Consider the following 13,177-nt stretch of genomic DNA (forward strand, 5'->3'; position numbering starts at 1 on the left):
TCTTATGGTCTTATAGACCCTTCAGTAAAGTAGGTTCACTTCTCTGACATCAGATTTTATATCACATTTGACTGGCACAGGAAATGCACTTCTTAAGTCACTAATGAAATTGCATTTTGAAAGTAAATGCAAAAATACCTTTTCTGAAAGTAAATGTACTTATATAAGATTCTTCAAAAAAATTACTATCACATTGTAATAAATGAAATATTTTGCAAGCTTACTTGTTGAACCTGACAGCCATCTGTATGGTGTCAGTGTATTCCATATCCTCGGGATGTTCCAAATTCCCTTCATCTCTTGACTTCAGCCGATCCCTCTTTGTCTCCAAGTCAGCCATAACTTCTTTGTAATAGTCAATCATTTCAAAAGCCTCACTGTATTAGAAATCATTCATAATCAGTGAATGGTGTTCAATATTAGTTACAAAAACCAGTTTCAACAAATTACACCACCAATATTCAATATGTTTTTCATTTTTATATGAATATGCTGTGAGAAGTACAGGGAAATCACATTTAAGCCAATGATCTGGAAGCTGCCCCACATCACACCAAAGATAAATTGCTGAGAATTTGAAGGCTTAACCAGACAGAAGTAATTTTGTGGCCATAACATGATTTCTTAATACCAGGTGTGCAATTCAATCCTTCATGTGTGGTGGGAAGCTCATTAGCAGAAGAAAAATGTGCTGGTGTGAAACTACCCCAAATAACATGAATAAAGTGCAACAACAGAAAGCAGACACCAGCATAGTGTTCAATTGTGTCAGTATGAAAAGCAACAGTTCTAATTTGTAGTTTAGGTATTACCCCTCTAACAACTAGCTTTTAAAGGGCTAACATTTCAGCAGCATTCTTTGTTAACACTGCTTACTTAACAGTCTGTTCAAACAAACACTGAACATCATTTGCAGCTTGAATCATTAACTCTTCTGCAATCAAAAAATGACCTCCCACGGGGATTTGAATACACTGAGCACTCCTTTTGCTGAATGGCACATAAAGGAATCATAGTGGGAGCAGGGAGGGAGGTGGCTAGTAGAGGATACAATAAAGTACTTTCTAAAATCTTGTCGAGTCAGAGTTTCCAGGGATTCATGCTCAGATCCACACTGCTCTGAAAAACTACGCATAGACAGGCTATGTTTCACCAAGACACTTCTTGGGTTCTGTGAGCTTTCGCAACCTCAAAGACAAACACAGGCACAGGCCTGGATCTTGTCCATGGTCACTCTTAGCTTCCTAACATCAGGATAATTCCAGGCTGTTGTTACTGATTTAAGTCACATTGCACTGTTGTTGCTTTAGGATAATCACCTAAAGGACATTTCATCTACTTTTCACACCGGTGGGCACTAAGATTTGCAAGAATTGTTAACCTCCCCAAAGAGCAGTAATTTATAAACAAAACACAAATTTCTTATGGAATTTTCAGACACCCTCCTGCCGAGAGTCCAGTCGTGGCTCCCTTCCACACAGACATTGCCTCCTGCGAGTATTGCTCTCCAGGGCAAAGTCTTGTCCAGGACCCTCTGACCCCATGGGAACATGGCTTGGCAGGAGAAGTGCAGGTGGACAAGTATGTGAAATTAAACAGGTTATAGAGAAATGTGGTGGAATGAGACTGATGGGAATGCTCTAACTCAGTTGACTGAATGGCCCACTGTGTTATAAGGAGACACGACAAGTTATCTGACTGACACTGGAATGTAAACTCAGATGAGTCATTTCTCAGATGTAACATAAAATCAAAGCCCACCTCCCAGTTTAGATTGCTGGTTAACTTGTATATTAAGGAACATTATCACCTCCAAAACAGACCACTGGGTCATGTGCGATTGCTATGCACAAACTGGCTACAAACTTTGTAATGATGCTGGATTTATAAGATCCAAAAACTGTAATGTGATACAGCTCATAATCATGTGTAAAGTTCAGAATTTTGATGTTTATTCAAGTTTTGGTCACTGGCAGGACAATTGGAAAGTTGTTTTAGTGCTGGCAATAAATGGAATGGAAATTAAAAAATGAGCAAATACAACTTGTTTTCAAGCAAAACTGAAACATAACACATTTGGGAAAGTGATTTACACATTTTTTTCAAAAATACTTAAAAGACTGGTGAACATCTTTTCCTCTTTTATGACATATCTAGTATACAAATATTGCTGTGTGTAAAATTCACACTTTCTTTGTGACATATTTAATAACAGCTTCCCCATCAGTGTGATATTCAATATTATTCCCTTGACATAAATGTGTTTGAATAGTATAACCAAACATCTTGTTCACATTTCCACTTTCTCTTTTGTAATTTTTTGGATATATTTTTAAGCCAGCATTTAATAGTGAAAAATATCTAAATATCTCAGATGGAAAGTCTGAATATAACATTGAAGTAAAAAGTGACTGCAGATAGTGACCAGTCAAGATCATGGCCTACAAATCTTGAGTCCAAGTTCCTAACTTCCTGAAAGTAGTCATGCAAGTAGATAAGAGTAGCAAAAAAAGGCATATGATATGCTTGCCTTTATTGGCTGGGGCGGTAAGCATAAGTATCAGCAAATTGCATTGCAGTTATACAAACTTTGGTTAGTCCACACTTTGACTATCGTGTATAGTTCTTATCACCTCATTACAGGAAGAATGTGGAGCCTTTGGAAAGGGAACAGAAGTGGCGTACCACAATGCTGCCTGGATGAGAGGGTATGAGCTTAAAAGGAGAAGTTGAACAGGATGGGTTGTTTTCCCTGGAGTTTTGCCGGATGAGAGAAGACCAGATAGAAGTTTATAATATTATGAGTGGCAGAGTCAGCCAGAATCTTTTTCCCCAGGGTAGAAATGTCAAATACTGGAGGACATGTATTTAAGGTGAGAGGGAGAAGATGTGTGGTGCACTTAAAAAAAAATTAAACAGGGTAATATGTGCCTGGATTAGATTGCCACAGCAATGGTGGAAGCAGATACAAAAGAGGTTTAGCAGAATTTGGCATTGTGTGCAGCCCAGACATCATAGGCCAAAAGGCCAGTTCCTGTGCTGTATTGTTTTGTGTTCTAATTGCCCCGTATGAGCTGCTTTTTTTGTATTCTCAGAGAGCATAGATTATATTGAGCTAGCTATAAGACGGAGATGAATTCCAAGCTCCGGAAGTGCTGGACTGACGTTGGATGGGTGGGATAGTCTGATAATATGCAGGAAATCTGCAAGTAAGTGCAGTTGACCTGTGAACAACTTCTATTAGTAGCTGGTTAACCAAGTCACTATATCAATGTACAGTGGTATGCAAAAGTTTGGGCACCCCGGTCAAAATTTCTGTTACTGTGAAGAGTTAAGTGAGTAGAAGATGAACTGATCTCCAAAAGTCATAAAGTTAAGGATGAAACATTCTTTTCAACATTTTAAGCAAGATAAGTGTATTATTTTTGTTTTGTATAATTTTAGAGTGATTAAAAGGAAAGGAGCACCATGCAAAAGTTTGGGCACCCCAAGAGATTTGAGCTCTCAGGTAACTTTTACCAAGGTGTCAGACCTTAATTAGCTTGTTAGGGTTATGGCTTGTTCACAGTCATCATTAGGAAAGGCCAGGTGATGCAAATTTCAAAGCTTTATAAATATCCTGACTCCTCAAACCTTGTCCCAACAATCAGCAGCCATGGGCTCCTCTAAGCAGCTGCCTAGCACTCTGAAAATTAAAATAAATGATGCCCACAATGCAGGAGAAGGCTATAAGAAGATAGCAAAGCGTTTTCAGGTAGCCATTTCCTCAGTTCGTAATGTAATTAAGAAATGGCAGTTAACAGGAACGGTGGAGGGCAAGTTGAGGTCTGGAAGACCAAGAAAACTTTCTGAGAGAACTGTTCGTAGGATTGCTAGAAAGGCAAATCAAAACCCCCGTTTGACGGCAAAAGACCTTCAGGAAGATTTAGCAGACTCTGGAGTGGTGGTGCACTGTTCTACTGTGCAGCGACACCTGCACAAATATGACCTTCATGGAAAACCTTTCTTGCATCCCCACCACAAAATTCAGCATCAGAAGTTTGCAAAGGAACATCTAAACAAGCCTGATGCATTTTGGAATCAAGTGTGGACTGATGAAGTTAAAATACAACTTTTTGGCCGCAATGAGCAAAGGTATGTTTGGAGAAAAAGAGGGTGCAGAATTTCATGAAAAGAACACCTCTCCAACTGTTAAGCACAGGGGTGGATCGATCATGCTTTGGGCTTGTGTTGCAGCCAGTGGCACCGGGAACATTTCACTGGTAGAGGGAAGAATGAATTCAATTAAATACCAGCAAATTCTGGAAGCAAACATCACACCGTCTGTAAATAAGCTAAAGATGAAAAGAGGATCACTTCTACAACAGGATAATGATCCTAAACACACCTCAAAATCCACAATGGACTATCTCAAGAGGTGCAAGCTGAAGGTTTTGCCATGGCCCTCACAGTCCCCCCACCTAAACATCATCGAAAAACTGTGGATAGACCTCAAAAGAGCAGTGCATGCAAGATGGTCCAAGAATCTCACAGAACTAGAAGCCTTTTGCAAGGGAGAATGTGTGAAAATCCCCCGAACAAGAACTGAAAGACTCTTAGCTGGCTACAGAAAACATTTACAAGCTGTGATACTTGCCAAAGGGAGTGTTACTAATGTGACAAGAATACACATACATAAGATGTTAGCTGTCCTGTGTGATCAGCAGTTGGTCTGCCACCTGTCTTCAAGAGAGAGATAAGGAACACAATGAAACAGCATCTGGAGATGTGTAATGAAGGGATGGGAGAGAGAGAGCTGTCTGGAGCGGCTCCCCCTTTGAACCCTGAACTGTTTGAAGTGATGGACAGGCGATACCCCAGCAGGGGGATAAAAAGGGACAGGTTCGCTAAGGCAGCACACACACGACACCCGAGGTAACGAGACCCTGGAAGTGGTGCGCCTCTCACGAGTCGGTGGGAAGTACCGGACCTTAAACGCACAGGGTGGAAAGGTACGATCAGCGGGAACCCGGGGTGTGTCCACCCTCGCTTGGGTGCCGGGTTCACTGCAGAGGATCGACCGCATCTGGAGGAGGGGTCACAGTCGGTGACCTTAGGTGACATCACCAAGGACCTGCCCGAAAGCTGCTTGTGAGCAATATCGCCGGTCTGTGAGTGGAAGCCGTGTCTGAATGATCAGTCGTTCCCGTTCTCTCTCTCCCTCCCCCCACGTTGTCCATCGCCATGGCAACGATTACTGCGAACTGAACTAAATTGCACTGAACTTTTGTGTCACTTTGAAATTTGGTCATTTACCCCTAGACAACGATAGAGCTTGATTGATGCTGTTATCTTAATTCTGTGCACATGTGTGTTTATCATTGCTGAACTGTTGCATTTATTCTCCTTTCGATTACTGTGTTGCTTGTTTCTTTAATAAAACTTTCTTAGTTCTAGTAATCCAGACTCCAACTGAGTGATCCATTTCTGCTGGTTTGGCAACCCAGTTACGGGGTACGTAACACTAAGTACTGACCATGCAGGGTGCCCAACTTTTGCTTCGGGCCCTTTTCCTTTTTTGTTATTTTGAAACTGTAAAAGGTGGAAATAAAAAAGTAATCTTGCGTAAAATATTAAAGAAATGTGTCATCTTTAACTTTATGCCTTTGGGAAATCAGGTAATCTTTTACTCACTTAGCTATTCACAGTAACAGAAATTTTGACCAGGGGTGCCCAAACATTTGCATGCCACTGTAATACATCCCAATTCCACTAAAAACAATAAATAGGAGCAGGAGCAGGCCACTTGGCCCTTAACCTATGCCTGCTATTCTAAGATCATGGCTGAACTTTCACTTCAGCGCTACTTTCCTATACTAACCTTCTCTCAGTTTATTCTGTCAACTGCAACTTGATGGTCATACTGGATAAAACCTCACTGCAAACCTCACTAAAACTGGGCTCTCTGGAAACCATGGCTGTCTGTTACTGACAAACACTCCAACATCTGTTAAGGTTTCCAGTGCACGTCATCAGCAAGTCAATGGCTTCCTCTATAAAATGTCTGGTTTTTGGATGTCCTGGGCCCCATTGACTATGTTCCTTACAGTATCATCAGCCACAATTTAACTAGGTCTCTCTCATCTCTAAACAGCCACCAGCTTGTGGGAATCTTGTGTCCATTCACATAAATATCTCACTGTGGTAACAGAGGAGCTTGCACATTGGTAGACCCAATGGCAAATATTACTGGGACTCTGTGGCTGTGGGAAACTGGGGAGGGTGCAAAGCAAAGCACTCATTGTTCTGTTAGGCATTATTGCTTACCCTCACCAACAGACCTAATTGATTAGGTGTATGGCTGTCAAGGCAGAACCTTGAAGGATCCTGAGGCAAAGACATCATCAACAATGGTAATTGACAGCACTGGTAAACCCTAGACAAATGGCTCCTTTTGCAGATCCTGTACCAGCTGCAAACTTCTGCCACTGTCTGATGCACCACCCTGAGATTTCTGAAGCATTACCGACCCAATATATGAAGAAACTTATCCCCTTTGGATGTGGCTTCCTGGCAGCTGCATCTCTATGATGATCCCCTTTTTCCTGCGGCACCGTACACTGGTGTGGATGATCAGCCAAGTTTCAAAGCCGCACAGTATCAGTAGCTCAGATCTCCCCAGTGTACACCACTTCCAGTTATTTGCAAAGTTTTCGAATGAGTCTCCAAAGTTTACAATGTTATCTCTCCTCAGGAGTTCTGTGTAGAAAGTCTTTCACAGAAGCAGTCAGTAAAGCTCCTGGTCATCAGCTTTCCATCAGACCAGTACTGTGCTCTCAACTTCTCACCTCAGGGGGTTTTAGGTAAACCACGATACTCACAGAGCTGCAACTTATGTCAATATCACTCTACTTGATATACTAACTTGATATACACACACACACACCCTAACCTAGTGTGGGGGTTGAGGCTGGCTTCTCAGCATTTCGATGCTCACTAACTTTAACCTATTCCCAAACTCACATAGTCCTGCCTCACAAATTGCAGCTCATAAGAGCTACTCCAACAGGATTAAGAACAAGACCTTTACTATACAGAAACATAGAAAACCTACAGCACAATACAGGCCCCTCGGCCTACAAAGTTGTGCTGAACATGTCCCTACCTTAGAAATTAGTAGGCTTACCCATAGCCCTCTATTTTACTAAGCTCCATGTACCTATACAAAAGTATCTTAAAAGACCCTATCGTATCCACCTCCATCACCATTGCTGGCAGCCCATTCCACGCACTCACCACTCTCTGAGTAAAAAACTTACCCCTGACATCTTCTCTGTACCTACTCCCCAGCACCTTAAACCTGTGTCCTCTTGTGGCAACCATTTCAGCCCTGGGAAAAAGCCTCTGACTATCCACACGATCAATGCCTCTCACCATCTTATACAACTCTATCAGGTCACCTCTCATCCTCCATCGCTCCAAGGAGAAAAGGCCGAGTTCACTCAACCTGTTTTCATAAGGAATGCTCCCCAATCCAGGCAACATCCTTGTAAATCTCCTCTGCACCCTTTCTATGGCTTCCACATCCTTCCTGGAGTGAGACGACCAGAACTGAGCACAGTACTCCAAGTGGGGTCTGACCAGGGTCCTATATAGTTGCAACATTACCTCTCGGCTCCTAAATTCAATTCCATGATTAATGAAGGCCAACATGTACACCGTATGGCTTCTTAACCACAGAATCAACCTGCGCAGCTGCTTTGAGCGTCCTATGGACTTGGACCCCCAGGGTCCCTCCGATCCTCTACACTGCCAAGAGTCTTACCATTAATACTATATTCTGCCATCATATTTGACCTACCAAAATGAACCACTTCACACTTATCTGGGTTGAACTCCATCTGCCACCTCCCAGCCCAGTTTTGCATCCTATCAATGTCCTGCTGTAACCTCTGACAGTCCTCCACACTATCCACAACACCTCCAACCTTTGTGTCATCAGCAAACTTACTAACCCATCACTCCACTTCCTCATCCAGGTCACTTATAAAAATCACGAAGAGTATGGGTCCCAGCATAGATCCCTGAGGCATACCACTGGTCACCGACCTCCTTGCAGAATATGACCCGTCTACAACCACTCTTTGCCTTCTGTGGGCAAGCCAGTTCTGGATCCACAAAGCAATGTCCCCTTGGATCCCATGCCTCCTTACTTTCTCAATAAGCCTTGCGTGGGGTACCTTATCAAATGCCTTGTTAAAATCCATATACACTATATCTACTGCTCTTCCTTCATCTTACCAAACACTGAAGTAAGACTCACTGGTCTATAATTTCCTGGGCTAACTCTACTCCCTTTCTTGAATAAGGGAACAACATCCGCAACCCTCCAATCCTCTGGAACCTCTCCCGTCCCCATTGATGATGCAAAGGTCATCGCCAGAGGCTCATCAATCTCCTCCCTCGCCTCTCACAGTAGCCTGCAGTACCTCTCATCTGGTCCCAGCAACTTACCTAACTTGATGCTTTCCAAAAGCTCCAGCACATCCTCTTTCTTAATATCTACATGCTTGAGCTTTTCAGTCTGCTGCAAGTCATCACTACAATCACCAAGATCCTTTCCCATAGTGAATACTGAAGTAAAGTATTCATAAGTACCTCTGCTATTTCCTCCGGTTCCATACACACTTTCCCACTGTCACACTTGATAGGTTCTATCCTTTCACATCTTATCCTCTTGCTCTTCATATACTTGTAGAATGCCTTGGGGTTTTCCTTAATCCTGCCCGCCAAGGCCTTCTCATGACCCCTTCTGGCTCTCCTAATTTCCTTCGTAAACTCCTTCCTGTTAGCCTTATAATCTTCTAATCCCTAACATTACCAAGCTCTCTGAACCTTTTGTAAGCTTTTCTTTTCTTCTTGACTAGATTTATTTCAGTCTTTGTACACCACGGTTCCTGTACCCTACCATAACTTCTCTGTCTCATTTGAACGTACCTATGCAGAACTCCACACAAATACCCTCAGACATTTGCCACATTTCTTCCGTGCTTTTCCCTGAGAACACCTGTTCCCAATTTAAGCTTCCAATTTGCTGCCTGATAGCCTCATAATTCCCCTTACTCCAATTAAAAGCTTTTCTAACTTGTCTGTTCCTATCTCTGTCCAATGGTATTGTAAAGGAGATAGAATTATGATCACTATCTCCAAAATGCTCTCCCATTGAGAGATCTGACACCTGACCAGGTTCATTTCCCAAGACCAAATCAAGTACAGTCTCTCCTCTTGTAGGCTTATCTACATATTTTGTCAAGAAACCTTCCTGAACACACCTAACAAACTCCACCCATCTAAACCCCTTGCTCTAGGGAGATGCTAATTGATAGTTGGGAAATTAAAATCTCCCATCACGACAACTCTGTTATTCTTACACCATTCTAGGATCTGCTCCTCGATATCCCTGTTACTATTGGGTGGTGTATAAAAAAACCCAGTAGAGTTATTGACCCCCTTCCTGTTCCTAACCTCCACCTACAGAGACTCCATAGACAATCCCTCCATGACATCCGCCTTTTCTGCAGCCGTGACACTATCTCAGATCAATAGTGCCACGTCCCCACCTCTTTTGCCTCCCTCCCTGTCCTTTCTGAAACATCTAAAACCTGGCACTTGAAATAACCATTCCTGTCCCTGAGCCTTTGAAGTCTCTGTAATAGCTACCACATCCTAGCTCCAAGTACTGATCCACGCTCTAAGCTCATCCGCTTTGTTCACAACACTCCTTGCGTTAAAATAGACACATCTCAAACCGTCGGTCTGAGCACGTCCCTTCTCTATCACCTGCCTCCCATCCTCCCTCACACACTGTCGCCAAGCTTTCTCTATTTGTGAGCCAACCGCCCTTTCCCCAGTCTCTTCAGTTTGGTTCCAACCTCCCATTAATTCTAGTTTAAACTCTCCCCAGTAGCCTTAGCAAACCTCCCCGCCAGGATATTGGTCCCCCTGGGATTCAAGTGCAACCCGTCCTTTCTGCACAGGTCACACTTGCCCCAAAAGCGGTCCCCAAGATCCAGAAATCTGAATCCCTGCCCCCTGCTCCAAACCCTCAGCCACACATTTATCCTCCACCTCATTCTATTCCTATTCTCACTGTCGCGTGGCACAGGCAGTAATCCCAAGATTACTACCTTTGCGGTCCTGCTTCTCAACTTCCTTCCTAATTCCCTGTAGTCTGTTTTCAGGACCTCTTCCTTTTCCTACCTATGTCATTGGTACCAACAGGTACCAGACCTCTGGCTGTTCTCCCTCCCACTGCAGGATATCTTGGACGCGATCTGAAACATCCCGGACCCTGGCACCTGGGAGGCAAACAACCATCTGAGTTTCTTTCCTGCGACCACTGAATTGCCTGCCTGACCCCCTAACTATAGAGTCCCCTATCACTACCACCTTTCTCTTCCTTCTCCTACCCTTCTGAGCCACAGGGCTGGACTCTGTGCCAGAGGCATGGCCACTGTTGCTTCCCCCAGGGAGGCTGTCCCCCGCCAACAGTACTCAAACAGGAGTACTTATTGTCAAGTGGTACAGCCACAGGGGTGCTCTCTAGTACCTGACTCTTCCCCTTCCCCCTCCTGACTGTGACCCACTTGTCTGTCTCCCGTGATCCCGGTGTGACCACTTGCCTATAACTCCTTTCTATCACCTCCTCTCTCTCCCTGACCAGACGAAGGTCATCAAGTTGCATCTCCAGTTCCCTAACGCAGTCCCTTAAGAGCTGCAACTCGACACACCGGGTGCAGATATGGCCATCCAGGAGGCTGGGAGATTCTAGGACACCCCACATCTGACACCGAGCACAGAAAACCAGCCTTACACACACACTACTTCCTATCCACAATTAACACAGGTAGTCCTACCCCGCCTCATTACCACCTAAGCCTGTTGAGCCAAAGCCCTATCACTCTGCTGCCACTCACTCTGTTGCCCGCTGGATATGTGATCATTAGTTTCTAGTCTCCACATTAAGTGCTGTGGCACCCACAGATTTACTTGTTTAAAAACAAATAATATCAACATGATAATCACAATAAAATGTACTGCATATTTTAAAATGTTCTGTTTTCCTCACAGCAGCAGTGCTGATTTTGAGGGTGTCTGCAATTGCACTAGAAAGTCACAGTTCTTCAAATAATACAAAGTTAGAAATTGTTTGAAAGTTTGTACATATATAAAAAAATTCTCATAAAGATTAAATCCAAATAAGATTTTTAAATAGCTAATAGGTAGTTATAGTAAACAAAATAAAATTAAGGCCATGAAATTGACAGTGGGATAGTGTGAGTTATGATAAAGCAAAGAGCAAGATTGCTTTGCAAGCTGACCAAGCTGACTTGTAATTTGCTGTCTGCACCATTAGATGGCAAGTGTGGTTCATCAACGTCAAAGATAAGCAGTTAGTACTCATTGCACAATTCTCTTGTTCACCCCCTCAACTGTGTTCTCCCATTCTCTCCCAGCTCTTCACTCTTACTGCAATGCCCACCACCCCCACAATACCAGCCTGGGTTCTGTTAGGTTTTACATGAGATCCTGAACTTATTGGGTGTGTTTCCACAGCCATTTTTTTCTGCTCCGCTTGGCCCAGAGGTGGGGGCAGGAACTTGTTGAGGTTGCCAGCTCTTCATTATGTTGTCACATGGAGATACAGCATAGAAATGGGTCCTTTGGTCCATAACTACTCCTACGTTAATCCCATTTTGGTTTATTCCCCTCAAATACTCAACTCCCACCCGCCCCTTATCAACACACTAGGGACAACTTACAGTAGCCAGTTACCCTACCTACTAACCTGCATGCCATTGCAATGTGAGGGGAATCTGGAGCACTTGGATTAATCCCATGCAAGTAGAGAAATCATGCAAATTGCACACAGGCAGATGCTGAATCTGAGTCTCAGGTACTGTGAGGAAGCACCTCCCTCAAATGCTCCACCTGCTGCCAATTATCTTGGGAAATCTGCTCTTAGATCCTGTGTTAAGTTAGTCCTGATATGGGATCTGCAAGTTAGTTCACTAGAATAAGGGTTGTGGAACTACAAGAAGAAAAATAAAAGGTAATTTTGAAAAAGGTCCTAGTCCCTCCCTGTCGTATATAATGAATAAACTCTTCTCGGGCCTCAGGCCAGATACAGGTATCGATTATAACCGATAGTTCCATGATACACTCTGCCATCTACTTTAGGGTGGTGCGTGGACATATCTAGACTGGTGGCATTTATACACCTGTATTCTGTGCCTCCTGATTGGTTAGTCCTCATTCAATCAGGTTTCCGCTTTCCCACCTTCCTTACAATTGAATTCCAGTTTTTACTTTGAGTGAGACCTCTGTCTTTGTTAAAATTCTTTTCCTATAGTTTTATTTTAATGGCTTCCTTTACCAGGCAGTCCCAAAAGCCATTGGCGTGGCATAGTAGTTTTGTGCCGTTGAAGTCAATCCTACGGCCACTGCGAATGCAATATTCTGCCACTGCCGATTTCTCCGAGTGACCCAAATGGATACACCTTCTGGGCTCCTTGATGCGGGTTTCCAGTGTGCATCCCATCTGGGCGATATATGCTACTCCACATTCACAGGGAATCCTGTAAACGTCAGCCGACTGGAGGCCCAGGTCATCTTTGACCTGCATAAGCCGTGTTTTGAGCTTCCTTATGAGTTTGTGGACGGTATTAATCCAGTATTTCTTCAGAATCCTGGTGATCCTTCCACAAACCAGGAAATATAGGGAAGACAGATGGTAGCAACTGCTTCCTCCTTGTTGTTAAGTTTCCTGGTTTTTCTGTCAGACCTTTTAAGGACCCGACTGATTTCCTTCACTTTGTAGTTATTCAACAGGAACATCATGCATAATTATCTGATTTCCTCGGGAAGACTCTCCGGGTCTCAAATCGTTTTTGCATTGCTAATCGAAGTAGAAAGAACCAGTCTACGTTGGAAGGTGTGATGGTGGCTGTTATTGTTGAGGTACAAGTCCGTGTGAGTGAGTTTCCGATAGACCCCATGTCCAAGGCTATCATGGTATTAGAATATCCAGGAACAGGAAGCAACCGTTCTTCTCCATCTCCATCGTAAATTGAATGTTTGGATGTATACTGTTCAGATGGTCGTGGAACTGTTGGAGTGTCTGGAGTCCATGAGGCCC

General features: G+C 43.4%; 1 protein-coding gene across 8 annotated transcripts in view; it reads right to left on the reverse strand.

Annotated features, from left to right (window-relative positions):
* dus2 (dihydrouridine synthase 2) overlaps positions 1–13,177 on the reverse strand; it is a 151,139-nt gene that overhangs the window by 19,954 nt on the left and 118,008 nt on the right. For all 8 annotated transcript variants that reach the window (XM_063066820.1, XM_063066823.1, XM_063066825.1 and 5 more), the window contains one exon: positions 225–377. In XM_063066820.1, coding sequence (XP_062922890.1) covers positions 225–377 — 153 coding nt within the window. The remainder of the gene's footprint in view (positions 1–224; positions 378–13,177) is intronic.

Source organism: Mobula hypostoma, chromosome 14 (assembly GCF_963921235.1).
Source record: "Mobula hypostoma chromosome 14, sMobHyp1.1, whole genome shotgun sequence".
Taxonomy (NCBI): domain Eukaryota; kingdom Metazoa; phylum Chordata; class Chondrichthyes; order Myliobatiformes; family Myliobatidae; genus Mobula; species Mobula hypostoma.